The 12,954-nt window shown below is 37.1% G+C and overlaps 1 protein-coding gene across 1 annotated transcript in view; it reads left to right on the top strand.

The window, feature by feature from the left end:
* The window catches only part of EGFL6 (EGF like domain multiple 6), a 72,533-nt gene that overhangs the window by 11,929 nt on the left and 47,650 nt on the right, over nt 1-12,954 (top strand). The window contains exons 2-4 of the mRNA XM_072614362.1: nt 635-747; nt 7,645-7,737; nt 10,742-10,861. Of these exons, the coding sequence (XP_072470463.1) occupies nt 635-747; nt 7,645-7,737; nt 10,742-10,861 (326 nt within the window). The remainder of the gene's footprint in view (nt 1-634; nt 748-7,644; nt 7,738-10,741; nt 10,862-12,954) is intronic.

The following is a 12,954-nucleotide window of genomic DNA, read 5'->3' as shown; positions in this document are numbered from 1 at the left end:
GAGCATACACTCACATCATCAACAACAAATAGCAATAAACTACTAACATTTATATAGTGCCTACTGTGTGCCAGGAGCTATTCTAAATGCTATAAATATCATTTCATTTTATCCTCATATCAGCCTCAAAATCACAGATCTCTGAAGTACTGATTGGCATGGGCCCCCCCCATATTCTTGTGTGTGGCATGGCTCCTTCTGCATGATGGCACCTTCTCCATGATATTTCTTTGATTTCTCCCAATTCCAAATGATGTTTCCTTCATCAGAACTTTTACAATCCTGTGTCTGGCTCCCATTTATACATTTATTGAGCTCTCTTTAGTTTGATAGTTATTTATGCATCCCCATTTCACCTTTTATACTCTTAGTACCTTTAAGACAAAGAATATATCTTGTTTGGTTTTGTTTCTCTCCTATTGCCTCACTGGTGTGCACTTTATAAATGTTTACCAAATGTCATTTTGTCAAGTAGCCAACCTGAAATGTTCAAGTTAAAGGGAAAAATTATATCAATCATCTTGCCCAAATTAACCAGATACTTACTGTCTCCTCTGTCATTTACTGGGGATATAGATATCATGGTCCCAGTCTCTTGATTTCTTCATTTTGATACATGGTACTTTATCCACAGCTCAAGAAGTCACAGATCACTAGCATTTGTAGACCAGCCTGGGATCTGCCATTATGGCCCTAAACTTGAATGCTGCTATGGATGGAAAAAGAACAACAAAGGACTCTGTGAAGGTAATTTTGCAGACACAATCCCCCTTTGTCATCATGGAAGTCTATATAAGAAGCAGTAAGGGCCCTGAACTCAAATCATAGTAGATTCAAGAGATGCTCCAGAGGTACAATGAGCAACTGTTGATATTTGACCAGGTATAGAAGAAAAGGAATATGAAGGCAGTTAAAGGTGACACGGAGATTTTGAACCTGGGCAACTGATGGCTTCTGATGTGGCACAATTGGTAAAGAAGGCTGATCAGCAGGATTCCCAGATGACTTACTGAAAATCCATAGGGGTTAGCCTTCTAATCTATCTAGGACAGTGGAAAGGACACTGAGGCCAATGTCGGAAAGACCTAAGTTCAAATCCTGTCTCAGCTGCTTACTAAATATGTGACCCTGAGCAAGGTATTTATCCTCTCTTGGCCTCAGTTTCCTCATCTATAAATAAGAAGGTTGGAATCAATGACTTCTGAGTTTCCTTCTGCCTATAGCTTGAGGATAATATGTGAAATGTTCAAAAATATCAGGAAAAGTGCCCTATGTGGTCTTCCTCTCTCAAATCTGGCAAAACACATTTAACCTAGAAAGGTGACTCTTAGACATGGCCTTTCTCAACCTTTCCTAACCCCTCTTAATTCTAATGCCTTCACTCTGCTAATTATTTCTGATTTATTTTGTATATAGCTTGTTTGTATATATTTGTTTGGTTAACTAGGTTGCACAGTAGATAGCATCTTAGACCTAGAGTAAGGAGGGTCAAAGTTCAAATTTGACCTCAAACATTAATAGCTGTGTTACCCTGGGCAAGTCATTTATGCCTGTTTGCCTCAGTTTCCCCACCTATGAAATGAACTAGAAAAGGAAATGCCAAACCTTTCCAATATCTTTGCCAAGGAAACCCCAAATGGGGTCACAAAGAGTGAAAAAATGACTGAACAGCGATAATTGTTAATTTGTTATATTCTTAGATTGTGAACTCTTTGAGGGCAGAGACTATCTTTTGTCTCTTTTTATATCTGAAACACTTAGCACAGTGCTTAACACATAGTAGGTGCTGAATAAATGGTGATTGATTGATTTCTGTTCTTTTATCTTAATAAGTATGTTGAGTTTTACCTGAAACAATGAAGCATAACTTTTTAATCCTTGGTCCACAACATCTCCTAACTGTGTACTTTCTCCAATATTAATATTTTTTCCCATATCAAGGATGATCTAGCTAATAAACTCAAGTCTGTTCAAACTTATTCCTGGAGCTCCATATCCAGTGGAATAGACCCATATATTATAAATAATCCAGGCAGTGAATTTACATCACAAAGAAAAAAGCCAACATTTTATCCTCATACTTTCATCATTAAATATTTTACATTATTAAATGTAATTGTTAAATTATTATTGGCATTATTAAATGACAATTTTTCAAGTTGATTTGAAGAAACAAGTGCATATTTTATATTATTTTTATAATTCTGTCTAGTAAAACATGAGCTTATTATAGATTTACTCTAGAAAGTGTTGGTCACTATGGGTTGGGAATTCCCATCTAAAGTTCCAGAGAAACTGTGGATAATAGAACAAGACTCTGTGAATATAACGTCTTTAGCTATCAGTTACCCTATTTTTTTCCTACTGTGTCTTATTCTCCCCCCCAAAAAAAACCCCTGCATGATAGTATCTTTTTCTCTGTACATGCCCCTCCTATCACTCTTTTGAAGTTGGAAGGCATGTAGTTTAACCCCATCACTTCACAGATGAGAAAACTGAGGCCCAGAAAGGCTGAGTTCCTTGCCCATAGTCATATAACTAGTTAGTAGCAGAGTCATAATCCAGTGCTCCACATTACCTCCCTGCCTAGCCCAAACTTAGCTAGATATAGAGTTCAGGTCAAAACCTAATAATTTGTGAAATAGACCAAGCAGTGAAGAAAAATAGAAAAAGTATTGGTCATAGAAGCAGGTTAGACCTGGATTTATTCACTATCTGATCTTCAGATTTTAATTTCCCTGAGCCTCAGTTTCCTCAACTGTAAAATGGAAATAATGATAAATGCATGGCCTACTTCACAGAATGTTGTTAGAGAAGGGTTATATAAACCATAAAGCTATGTAAATCTGAATTATTATTATTGATCTTCACTTTAATAGTAAATAAAATCTTCCACTATTCTTTTTTTTGTAGTGAAATATTGGGGACATGAAAGATCATGAGATCAAAGTATTTCATATTTTAAAATTTGAAGATTTGAAATGAGAGATAGGTAGATAGATAAAAGATAGATAAATAGATAGATAGATGTAGGTAGATATAGATAGATGATTGTTAGAGATGATAAATAGATATAGATAGATAATTTAATATAGAGAAAGAGATGACAGATGTAGGCAGATATAGATAGATGGTTGATAGAAAGAGAGAGAAAGACAAACAGACACATTTATTAAGTGATTACTATATTTTAGACACTGTACTAAGTGCTGGGAACACAAACATAAATAGTCCTACACTAAAGGAGATTACATTCTAATGGGGGAAGCTAGAACATGGGGAGGGGTATGGCACAGAAATGGCCAGCAAGTATGGTGCGACTGTTCTATGGTCAGAGTCCATGGTGGTTGTTTCCAAAGGTACTCAAAGGTCCTACATAGAAACTATGTAAATGATGGACCAAGTAGAAAAAGACTGGCAGAGAGATGAAATAAATGGTACCATTGTCACTAGAAAAAAATGTAACCATAAGACTGATGTTGGCCCTTTGTAATTACCATTTGACTTGACTTTAGAAGGGACTTACAAACTCTCACGTCTCAAGACAGAGACTGATGATGAAATCACTATGAGATTTAATTGCAAAATGTAGGATTTTTTTGTCTTCCTAGTTACTAAAGTGAAAAACGTGTGTTTCAAATCAGATGGTGGGTTTTTTTTAGGCAGAAGAATAATGTAAGGCACATACTTTGGAATCTCTCAAAGTAGCAATAATAGTTTCTAAAATTATACAGATTATAGAAGCTATTCGGACATATCACCTAAGGCAATGTTTAAGCCAAGCTGATCCAGCAAGGGTTCTTAATCTTTTTTCTTTTATGTACCCCTTTGGCTATCAGATGAAATCTAGGAGCTCCTTCTGAGAATAGTGTTTCATTTAGAATAAAATAAAATGCATAATGTATAAATGCACTAAATGCATAAATTAAATGCATAAAAGGCATAAATTAAAATGCATAGAGTTACAAAGGAAACTAATTATATTAAATACAGTTATCCAAATATTTTTAAAATGAGTTCACAGACCTCAAGTTAAGAACCCCTGCTATAAAGGGAAGCAGGACTTGGCTTTTTTGCAAAAACTCGTTTGTAGCTAGAGGGGTACAGATGTACTGTGTTAAATATATTTTGAATTTGTTCCTAATAATCTAATACTATAAACACAAAAGCAAAGACAATGAATAAGGTAAAAAAATCAATATCAAGGTGAAGTTAGGGGTAAAAGTGAAAGATCAGTATTTGGTATCTTCATCAGAAGGGATCCTGAACCTCTCACCCCAACTACTGGTTCTAATTTGCAAATGTATTTCATAGAATTCACCCTTTGAATAATCTTTTACTCACTTTTCATGTTTGCCCTTGACCATAAAGGAATACGTTACCCAAACCACCAAATAACAGGGTGAATACCTGATTACTCAATTGCTTATTTCCAAGTCGACTTATAGTCTACAAGGCAATTCCTAAGCGAAACCCATCAAAGATAAGCCCTGAAGTTTCCCTCTTCTTGTTACCTCTCCCTCTGTCTTCTGTTTGCCTCTAACTATATTTCTGTCACTTTTTCAAACTCTTTGTTTTATTAAATCTTATTGTTAATAAAAAACAGATATGAAAGAAAAAAAGCATTTATTAATACCTACTATGTGTCAGGCACTTTACAAATATTAATTTCATTTGATCCTCACAGCAGTCTTGTCAGGGAGGTGCTATTATATAGTTGAGAAATCGTTGTTGTTCAATTGTATCAGTGGGATACAACTCCATGACCTCATTTTAGGTTTTCTTGACAGAGAAACTGTAGTGGTTTTCTATTTTCTTCTCCAGTTCATTTTACAGATGAGGAAACTGAGGCTAACAGGGTTAAGTGACTTGCCCAGGATCGCACAGTAGTAAATGTCTGTGTTCAGATTTGAACTCAGGTCTTCCTTACTCCAGACCTGGCATTGTATCCACTGTGCCACTTAGCTGCCCTTACAGTTGAAGAAATGGAGGTTAATTGACTTGCATAGGGTCATACAAACATTAAGTACCTGAGGCCATATTTGAACTCATATTTTCAACCCCAGTCTCAGCAACTAATTCACATCCAAGCCACTTAGCTGCCTCACAATAATTCAACTCATTGACGTTCAATCTAAAGCGTTGGCTCTCTCAAATGCATTTGGGGATAATTTGACTGGGCAAAAGGAATGAACTTCTAATTTTGGAATATCATTCAGCAAGTGGAAAAGTTGTTTTACAAGCTAGATAAGAGATAGTCTTCGGAGGCCCTAAGAAATCGCTCCACTCAACCAAAGGTATGCTTTAACCTCACATATATATGTATATACATATATATGTGTGTGCATTTGTGTGTGTGTGCACATATATATACCCAAATATACCCAAATATATACCCAAATTGACTATTCTGTAAAGCTACAAAAATTTTTCCTTTCCATTTCCCTGGTGTTTAAATCAACAATGGACCTGAACTTATAATGAGTTAGTATAAATTTTGAGCTCAAACCTTTCACTATCTTATGTATCATTCATCAGTCTTACGTACCTGTTTTGTGTTCTTCCTTTGTTTCCTTAATGAGTATGGGAGGAAGGGATGAGGTTGGTAATAAAGAGAGAAAGGGAGAGGAAGGGAGGGAGGTAGAGAGAGGAAGGAAAAAAGAGAGGAGAAAGGGAGAGGGGAGGAAGGGAGAAGAGGAGGGAAAGACAGAGACAGAGAGTCATTAAGACTTTAAAAAAAATCAGTGTCCTACTACCTCCAACCCCTCTGCTTGCGCATGCGCGCACACACACACACACACACACACACACACACACACACACACACACACACACACACACAAATTCTGCTTTTATCTGAGCTGAGAGGTTATTTCCTAGGCCTTTGTCCATCCAAAAAAAACATGAGATATCAGATTCTGCTATTTTAATCCCCAAAAGTTAAACAGAAATAGGTAGTTCATATTATAGTCATTCAGCTTCCAGGAAAGTGAAAGGAAGAAACTGAAAATTAAATCAGCCAACATGTATTAAGTGATTACTAGGTATCTGGGCAATAGTAGACAAAAATCAAAAACAATACAGTCTGTCCTCAAGGAGTGAACATTCTTCTTGGGGGATACAAATAAATAAATACAATGAACATATGATATAATATCAAAAGTACTAATAAATGGAGGGATTGGGAAAGACCTGGTACACCAGGTGGCTCACAAGCTGTGCTTTGAACAAAGCTGGGGATTCTGCAGGTCAAAGGTGAGGGTGAAGTGCATTATAGATATGGCGAAATACTTACACAGAGGCAGGCAGATGGGAAATAGGAGGTCCTGTTGTAACAGCAAGTAGGTCAGGTTAGGGTAGAAGACTAAATGTGGACTAGAGTGGTTGGAGATGTTTTAAAAGACATTGGAACCAGAACTGAAGCAAAGGCTAGGTGGAGGGGAGGTGACAGAGCATTTCAGTTAGAGAAAACAGCATGAGCAAAGATCAGAACTATAGTAGGCAGATTTTTTATTTAAATGGAGTTAGAGATTTTTTTATTGGAGGAGCCAATGGAAGATACATAGATTGGGTTCAAATTTAGAGAACTCTCAATCTGAGTTTAGATTTTTATGCCCTAGGCAATGGGGAACCATTAGAAGTTTTCTTACACGTTTTCTTTACCTGATAAAAGTAGTATTTATCCAATCAAGTGACTATCTTCTGCTATGATTTAAAAACTAATAAAATATCTTCATGATCACATGTAAGTTCTTTTAGTGGTCTAAGAAATTATAGAAGGAAAGCATTAATTATAAAAAAGCATAAAAAATTATGAAAAAAAGCACTCAGGAAAATATGACCAAGGAAATTCATGTAAGAAGAGCCAAACAAATTATTGAGCAGTTAGGTGATAAGGTGGATGGAGGGTTGAGCTTGGAATCAGGAAGACTTGAGTTCAAATGTGGCTTTAGACATTTACTTTGTAACCCTGGGCAAGTCACTTAACCCTGTTTGCCTTAGTTTCCTCATCTATAAAATGAGCTGGAGAAGGAAACAGCAAACCACTCTAGTATCTTTGCCAAGAAAACCCCAAAAAGGGTCATGAAAAGTCAGACATGACCGAACTAAAAACAACTAAACAACAACAAAACAAGTTATCAAATACTAAAAGTATTTAATAAAAAAGACCATCTGTTACTAGATATCTCTAAAGATCTGTCCACCTCTAACATTCCACAGTTCTGTAAGAAGAAATTGTAAGGAGGACAGTGCTCAGTTGCTTGACCATTTATAATAAGGAAAAAATAAGGGAAAGTTGGACTGTTTGGGGTTTTTTTCAAGCAGAAAGGATTTAAGTTACGTTTATGCCGTAGCAGCAGCATTCTTAAGCAAAGCTAAAATAATAAACCAGCATTCATTTGTGGGGGACAGAATGATTTCTAGTAAGTCGATGAGCATTCTTCACCTTCCTGACCCCCATCTAGTAGATAACAGAGAGCAGACCTCAGAGACTGCACACTAAGCTCACTATTGGCCCCAAGTATGTCAGCGTGTGATAAAACGTGAATGTGTTTAAGAAGTCAGAATTCCTTTGCAGTGTCTTCTCCTTGTTGTTGTATCTTCAAAATGTCTTGAATGTGTCTTTTTTCTTTTGCTCCACAGCCATTTGTGACCATGGGTGCAAGTATGGTGAATGTGTAGGGCCGAATAAATGCAAATGTTTTCCTGGATTTACAGGGAAAACTTGCCATCAAGGTCTGTATAATGCTCTACAGCTAAATTCCCTAATGTCTCACAGAGTCTGGCTTCTTGGCTAATACTTTTTTTTCCTGCTAGATTATGTTGCCTTTTATAAATCTGGATCCACTGAAGTGGTTATCATTTAACTCATAAGAACTATCTGTCATCCATTTTCATAGGATCATTGAATCAGAGATGGAAGGGATTTAGAGATCATCGAATCCAATCCCATCATTTTAGAGATAATAATAGTAATATGCTTTGCTAAGTGTTTTTCAAATATGTTTGCCCTCACCTGGAAGGTGAGATAGGTAGGTGAGGTAGGTGATATTATTATCCCTAATTTTACAGAGGAGCAAACTGAAGCAGATAGGTTAAGGGACTTAAGCAGGGTCACACAGCTAGGAAGTGTCCAAAGCCAGACTGGAATTCAGATCTTCCTGACTCCAGGTCCAGCACTCTATCCACTGCACTACCCAACTGCCTAAATAAGGACATTGAAGCCCAGAAAGGCTAATAGTGATTCATCCCCAATCACACACAAAGGAAAATCTGGATTTGAACCCAAGTTTCCTAATGTCAAATCCAGAGCTGCTGTTCTGACTTTGATGCTGAGTGAGACTTCTCAGTGCAACTGACTACTTCTGACTCTAGTACCGTTTGTGGAAGACGATAGAATTTTCCACCCAGTTGCCATAGTCAAAGATTATGGGACTGTACCATCATGTTTCCAAAAGTCTTATTAGAGTAGCATTTCTGATTCAAAAAACACAGGGCACACAGTTCAGCAAACGCCTGAAGAGTAATTGATCTCTGAGAAGCAATACCCACCTGAGGGCCCACTTTCCTTAAGGATGAGAACAACGCAATTCATAATATGGAATGATCACAGAGCCAGAAGGGACTTGGAGGCCAAGCACAACCCCCTCATTTTACAGAGGGGCCATAGGGAAGTTAATTGATTTGCCCAGGATCACACAGCTAGTAATTTCCTGAACCAGGATCTGAACTTCAGTCTTTATGACTCCAAGTCCTGAGTTCTATCCACTATTCCACACTGCCTCAGTTAAGAGGAAGTGTTGAAGTTCTAGTTAAGAGATACACATTCGTTCCTTGCTGTTTTAACTGACCTGGTCTTTTCTGCCCCTTAATTGTTAATTAATAGTATTCTATATACTAGACTGGCTTCCTTTCAGCTATCTCAAATGGTCTTGTAGCCTAAGATAAACAGAGCTCCTGCCAATAACCTGGTCTCTCTTGGTTGAGATACTTTAGTCCCTAACAGGATGCTAGGAAACATATCCTTCTTTTGGGGAGGACCCAGGCTGAGAATATTGTTCTCATAAATAATAGCACAGATATATCCTTTACCAGTCAGTGGGTATTTTTTTTCTGTACCAAGACTCCTTATCAAGGGATTTGAAATGAATGTTTCCTTTCTTGATCTTTTTCAAGTTCTAGCAAAATATTAATGTTTGCGGGAGTTAGAAGCCTGGGAAGAGAAAGTGCCCCAATTTTCTCAAATTTCAGGTCTATCTGTCTTTTTCTGAATAATCTTTCTTACTTAAGTAACCCTGGCTCCAGTCTACAGATATACATTAACAGTGACAGGCCCCAGCATGCCAACTGATTTGTTTCCCACAAAACTCCATCCAACAGTCCTAGTCAGCTCTACATTGGAGCTGTGTGATGTGATGTCTGTCTTCCAGTTTCCCATTATGTCCGGCCATTGGTTTTTCCCTCCCCCTGTTTATGCACAGGATTGATGAAGAAGAATGGATAGTTGAGAAGGGGGGAGGCTTCCATTAAAATGAAACCTAGCCATCCAGAAGAATGGAAACTTACTCTAAAGAGAGCTCCATATTTATATTATATTATACTGTACTATAGTATAGTTTATACTATCTTGTGCTATATTGTGTTGTATTCTTATTATTATATTATCTCTTCTTATAATTCGTCAACAGATTTAATAAATGCCTCCTTATGTAGGAGTTAGGGATAGAGAGAAAAGTAAAACAGCTCTTTCTCTTAAGAACTTTCCATTCAAACAAAAGAGACAACTGGTCTACTTAATTATATACCAAAGAAATACATAAATAGGAAATTATTTGGGAGAAAGGCACTAGCAGCCAGGAGGACCCAGAAGGGCCTCGAGGACAGGATAATACCTGAGCTGAACTTTGAAGGAAAATAGGATTACTAAGAGGTGGAGATGAGGACATCCATATCCCTTAAACTTGTTTTGAGTATTTGCTTTTTTAAAAAAATGGACTCTCTACTCAGATTGCCACCAAAATCTATTTAGAAAGGTAGCCTGATTTGCAGTCTAGTGTATTTTTGTAGTTAATAAAAATAATGAATTATATTTATATATTTATTTTAATAATATTATTATGTTTTATCTATTTTTAATGTTTGATATATTATTTATATAATATATTTTATTATTTAGATTTATATTACTTAGAATATAGTATATATTTAATAATGTATTAATAATGTGCTAATAATAATATATTTATATTACTGTACATTATATATCACTATCTACAAATACTTTTATATAGCACATATAATTTTTCCCTGTTATTCAGTTTCAAAGAATCCAAGCCCCCAAATTAAGAAAAGGCTGAGAAAGATCAATTCAAGTTCCAATAACCTGGATGACCTCAAGGTCGTTTCCAGTTCTATAGCTATGATTCTATGTATCCCCCAAAATATGTAAGTCATATTACCAAAGTGCATTCTCTGCACTATTACCAAAGTGCATGGGGTACCTCCTTTGCAAAGGAAGAGATGGAGAAAGCTTGGCTGGACTGTGAAGAAGTAGGTCATATTCATATCCTCCCATGGATTCTCTTGAATAGCTGGTCTGTGGAATGTTTTTATATGGAGGCTGCTTTGTTTTTCTCTCCTTGGTTTTCTTTGGAGGAGTTTTTGGCTTCAGTGAGGCAACATGGTCACTCCATTTCCAAAGATAAAGGCATCCTCTTTTTTTCCTGAATGATTCCTGCAGATATGAATGAATGTGGACTGAAACCTCGACCCTGTAAGCACAGATGTATGAACACTCATGGCAGCTACAAGTGTTATTGTCTCAGTGGATACATGTTGATGCCCGATGGAACCTGTTCCAGTAAGTAAGAAAAAAGTCCATTCTGGTCATTCTTCCCCAAACTGAGGAGTGTGAAAATAATTTTTATACCTGTACTCAATTTGATCAGTATCTACTCAGGTCATTGTAGTTTTAGGGTTTTTTTGTTTTTGTTTGTTTGTTTTTATCAAATATCAGTGATTACTGTGGTGAGTTAGGTAGGGCAGAACTGAGGTTACATTGGTTAATGCTGTCAGAATGGGAATTATGTGGGTCAAAATTAATTAACCCAATATGTATTGATGATTATATTACTTTTACATGATTTATAAGATAGATCTGTACTATGTAGATTTATAGTTTGCTACATGGTCCTGTATTAACCTGTGTTAATGATATAGATAGAAATTTACTGTTCTACACCCCCCACTCACATCAATCCCCATCTTATAAATGTACCTTGTCGCTTCTGTTTTCCAGAAAGCCACAGTTTTACCTTTCACTTTGTTCTTTTACACCTGATGCTTGTGCAAAGTCCCAGGATGCTGTTGCCTGTCCATTGACTGTCCATTTGTGATTGATAATGTGTAAAAAGTCTGATGACTAGATTGTAGTGACTGATAGACATTTTCCTTAGCCAGTCATACAGACTTTCCCTTTTTGGAATTGACCAAAGAATTGTACCACCTCATTCTATTTTTAGCAACCTCTCAAAATGTATAAATATTCCCTCAAAACTAAGCAGAGGGGGCCATAACTGCAGAGACAAGTGAGTCTTGGATACAATTTCTTAGGGACAACCAGTTTCCCTAATAAATTGAAACTGCTCTGAGTGCCTCAGTTTCCCTTTATTGTGGATTGGAATTTTGGGGTCATAGGAGGCAGTTTGGTCTTTTACCCATGATTCTGGGGAGCTGCTTAGCTGTTTTTTTAACACAGGATTGCAGGTCAAACAAGTGGCATGGAGACTGGAATGTTATCATTGATTAAAGGACCAAAGGTTGTGGGAAAGCATGTTTTAATAGTCCTCCGAAGATTTTTTTAAACACATACTTTTAGTGAAGTGACAAGTGCCATCCAGGGGCAGAAAATTTCCTATCCCCTATGCATCTTACATCTCACCCCACTGACTATTGTAAAAAGTTGCCAGAAATGCTTTCAGATAAACATTCCTGAAAAGAAAAGCCTTTCTGTAACAAAGGAAATCCTGTGGGAGCTTAAGTGTCTGTACAGAAGAGAGAAGGCCTTTCAGGTATTACATTTCATTAAGAAGAGAAGAGCCCCCACCTTGGGGTCACCAACACCACCCTCCACTCCTCTCACACACACATTCACATCACATGCATTCTCTTCCTTTGCCCCTCTCCTCCTTCCCACCCCACTCTCCCTCAAGTACCTTTAACATGTACCTTTTCCATGCCTTAGAAAAAGGTGTCCCTGTTGAGACTATAAAGCCTTTGGCATATTCAGTCTTTCACTTGCCCAGTGCTGTAATTCCTTTGACCAGCTAGGCAAGATGTTCTCTCTTCTCCTCACACTCTCCATTGACTGACAATATGATGAAGCAATGCTGTGGATCAGGCTAAAGCTATCAAAACCTGCCTTAGAATGGTAGATCTGGAATCAGAAGGAATCTCTGAAGTCGTCTTATCCAACCTCTCATTTTATAGATGGGGAAGCTGAGGTTCAGGGAGGATGACTTGCTAAAGATCACATTAATAGTAAAGCTTCAGAGGTGGATTTGAACCCATGTCCTCCTCCTTCAGATTAAACAAACAACAACAAAAGTTCTCTGTAAAGAACTGTATATGAATGGGAGGAGGGAGTAATTAGAAGTAAACACTTTTGGGGAGGGACAAGGGAAAAGAGAGAACAGAATAAATGGGGGGCAGGATAGGATGGAGGGAAATGGTCTTACACAATATGACTATTATAGAAGTCTTTTGTATAACTACATATATATAGCCTATATGAAATTGTTTGCCTTCTCAGTGGGGATGGGGAGGAAGGGAGGAAGGGAGAGAAGTTGGAATTCAAAGTTTTAGAAACGAATGCTGAGAATTGTTTTTGCGTGCAACTGGGAAATAAGAAATAGAGGTAATAGGGTATAGAAATCTATCTTGCCCTACAAGAAA

This window comes from Notamacropus eugenii, chromosome 5 (genome assembly GCF_028372415.1).
Source record: "Notamacropus eugenii isolate mMacEug1 chromosome 5, mMacEug1.pri_v2, whole genome shotgun sequence".
NCBI lineage: Eukaryota > Metazoa > Chordata > Mammalia > Diprotodontia > Macropodidae > Notamacropus > Notamacropus eugenii.
This window is presented reverse-complemented; position numbering and strand designations above follow the sequence as displayed.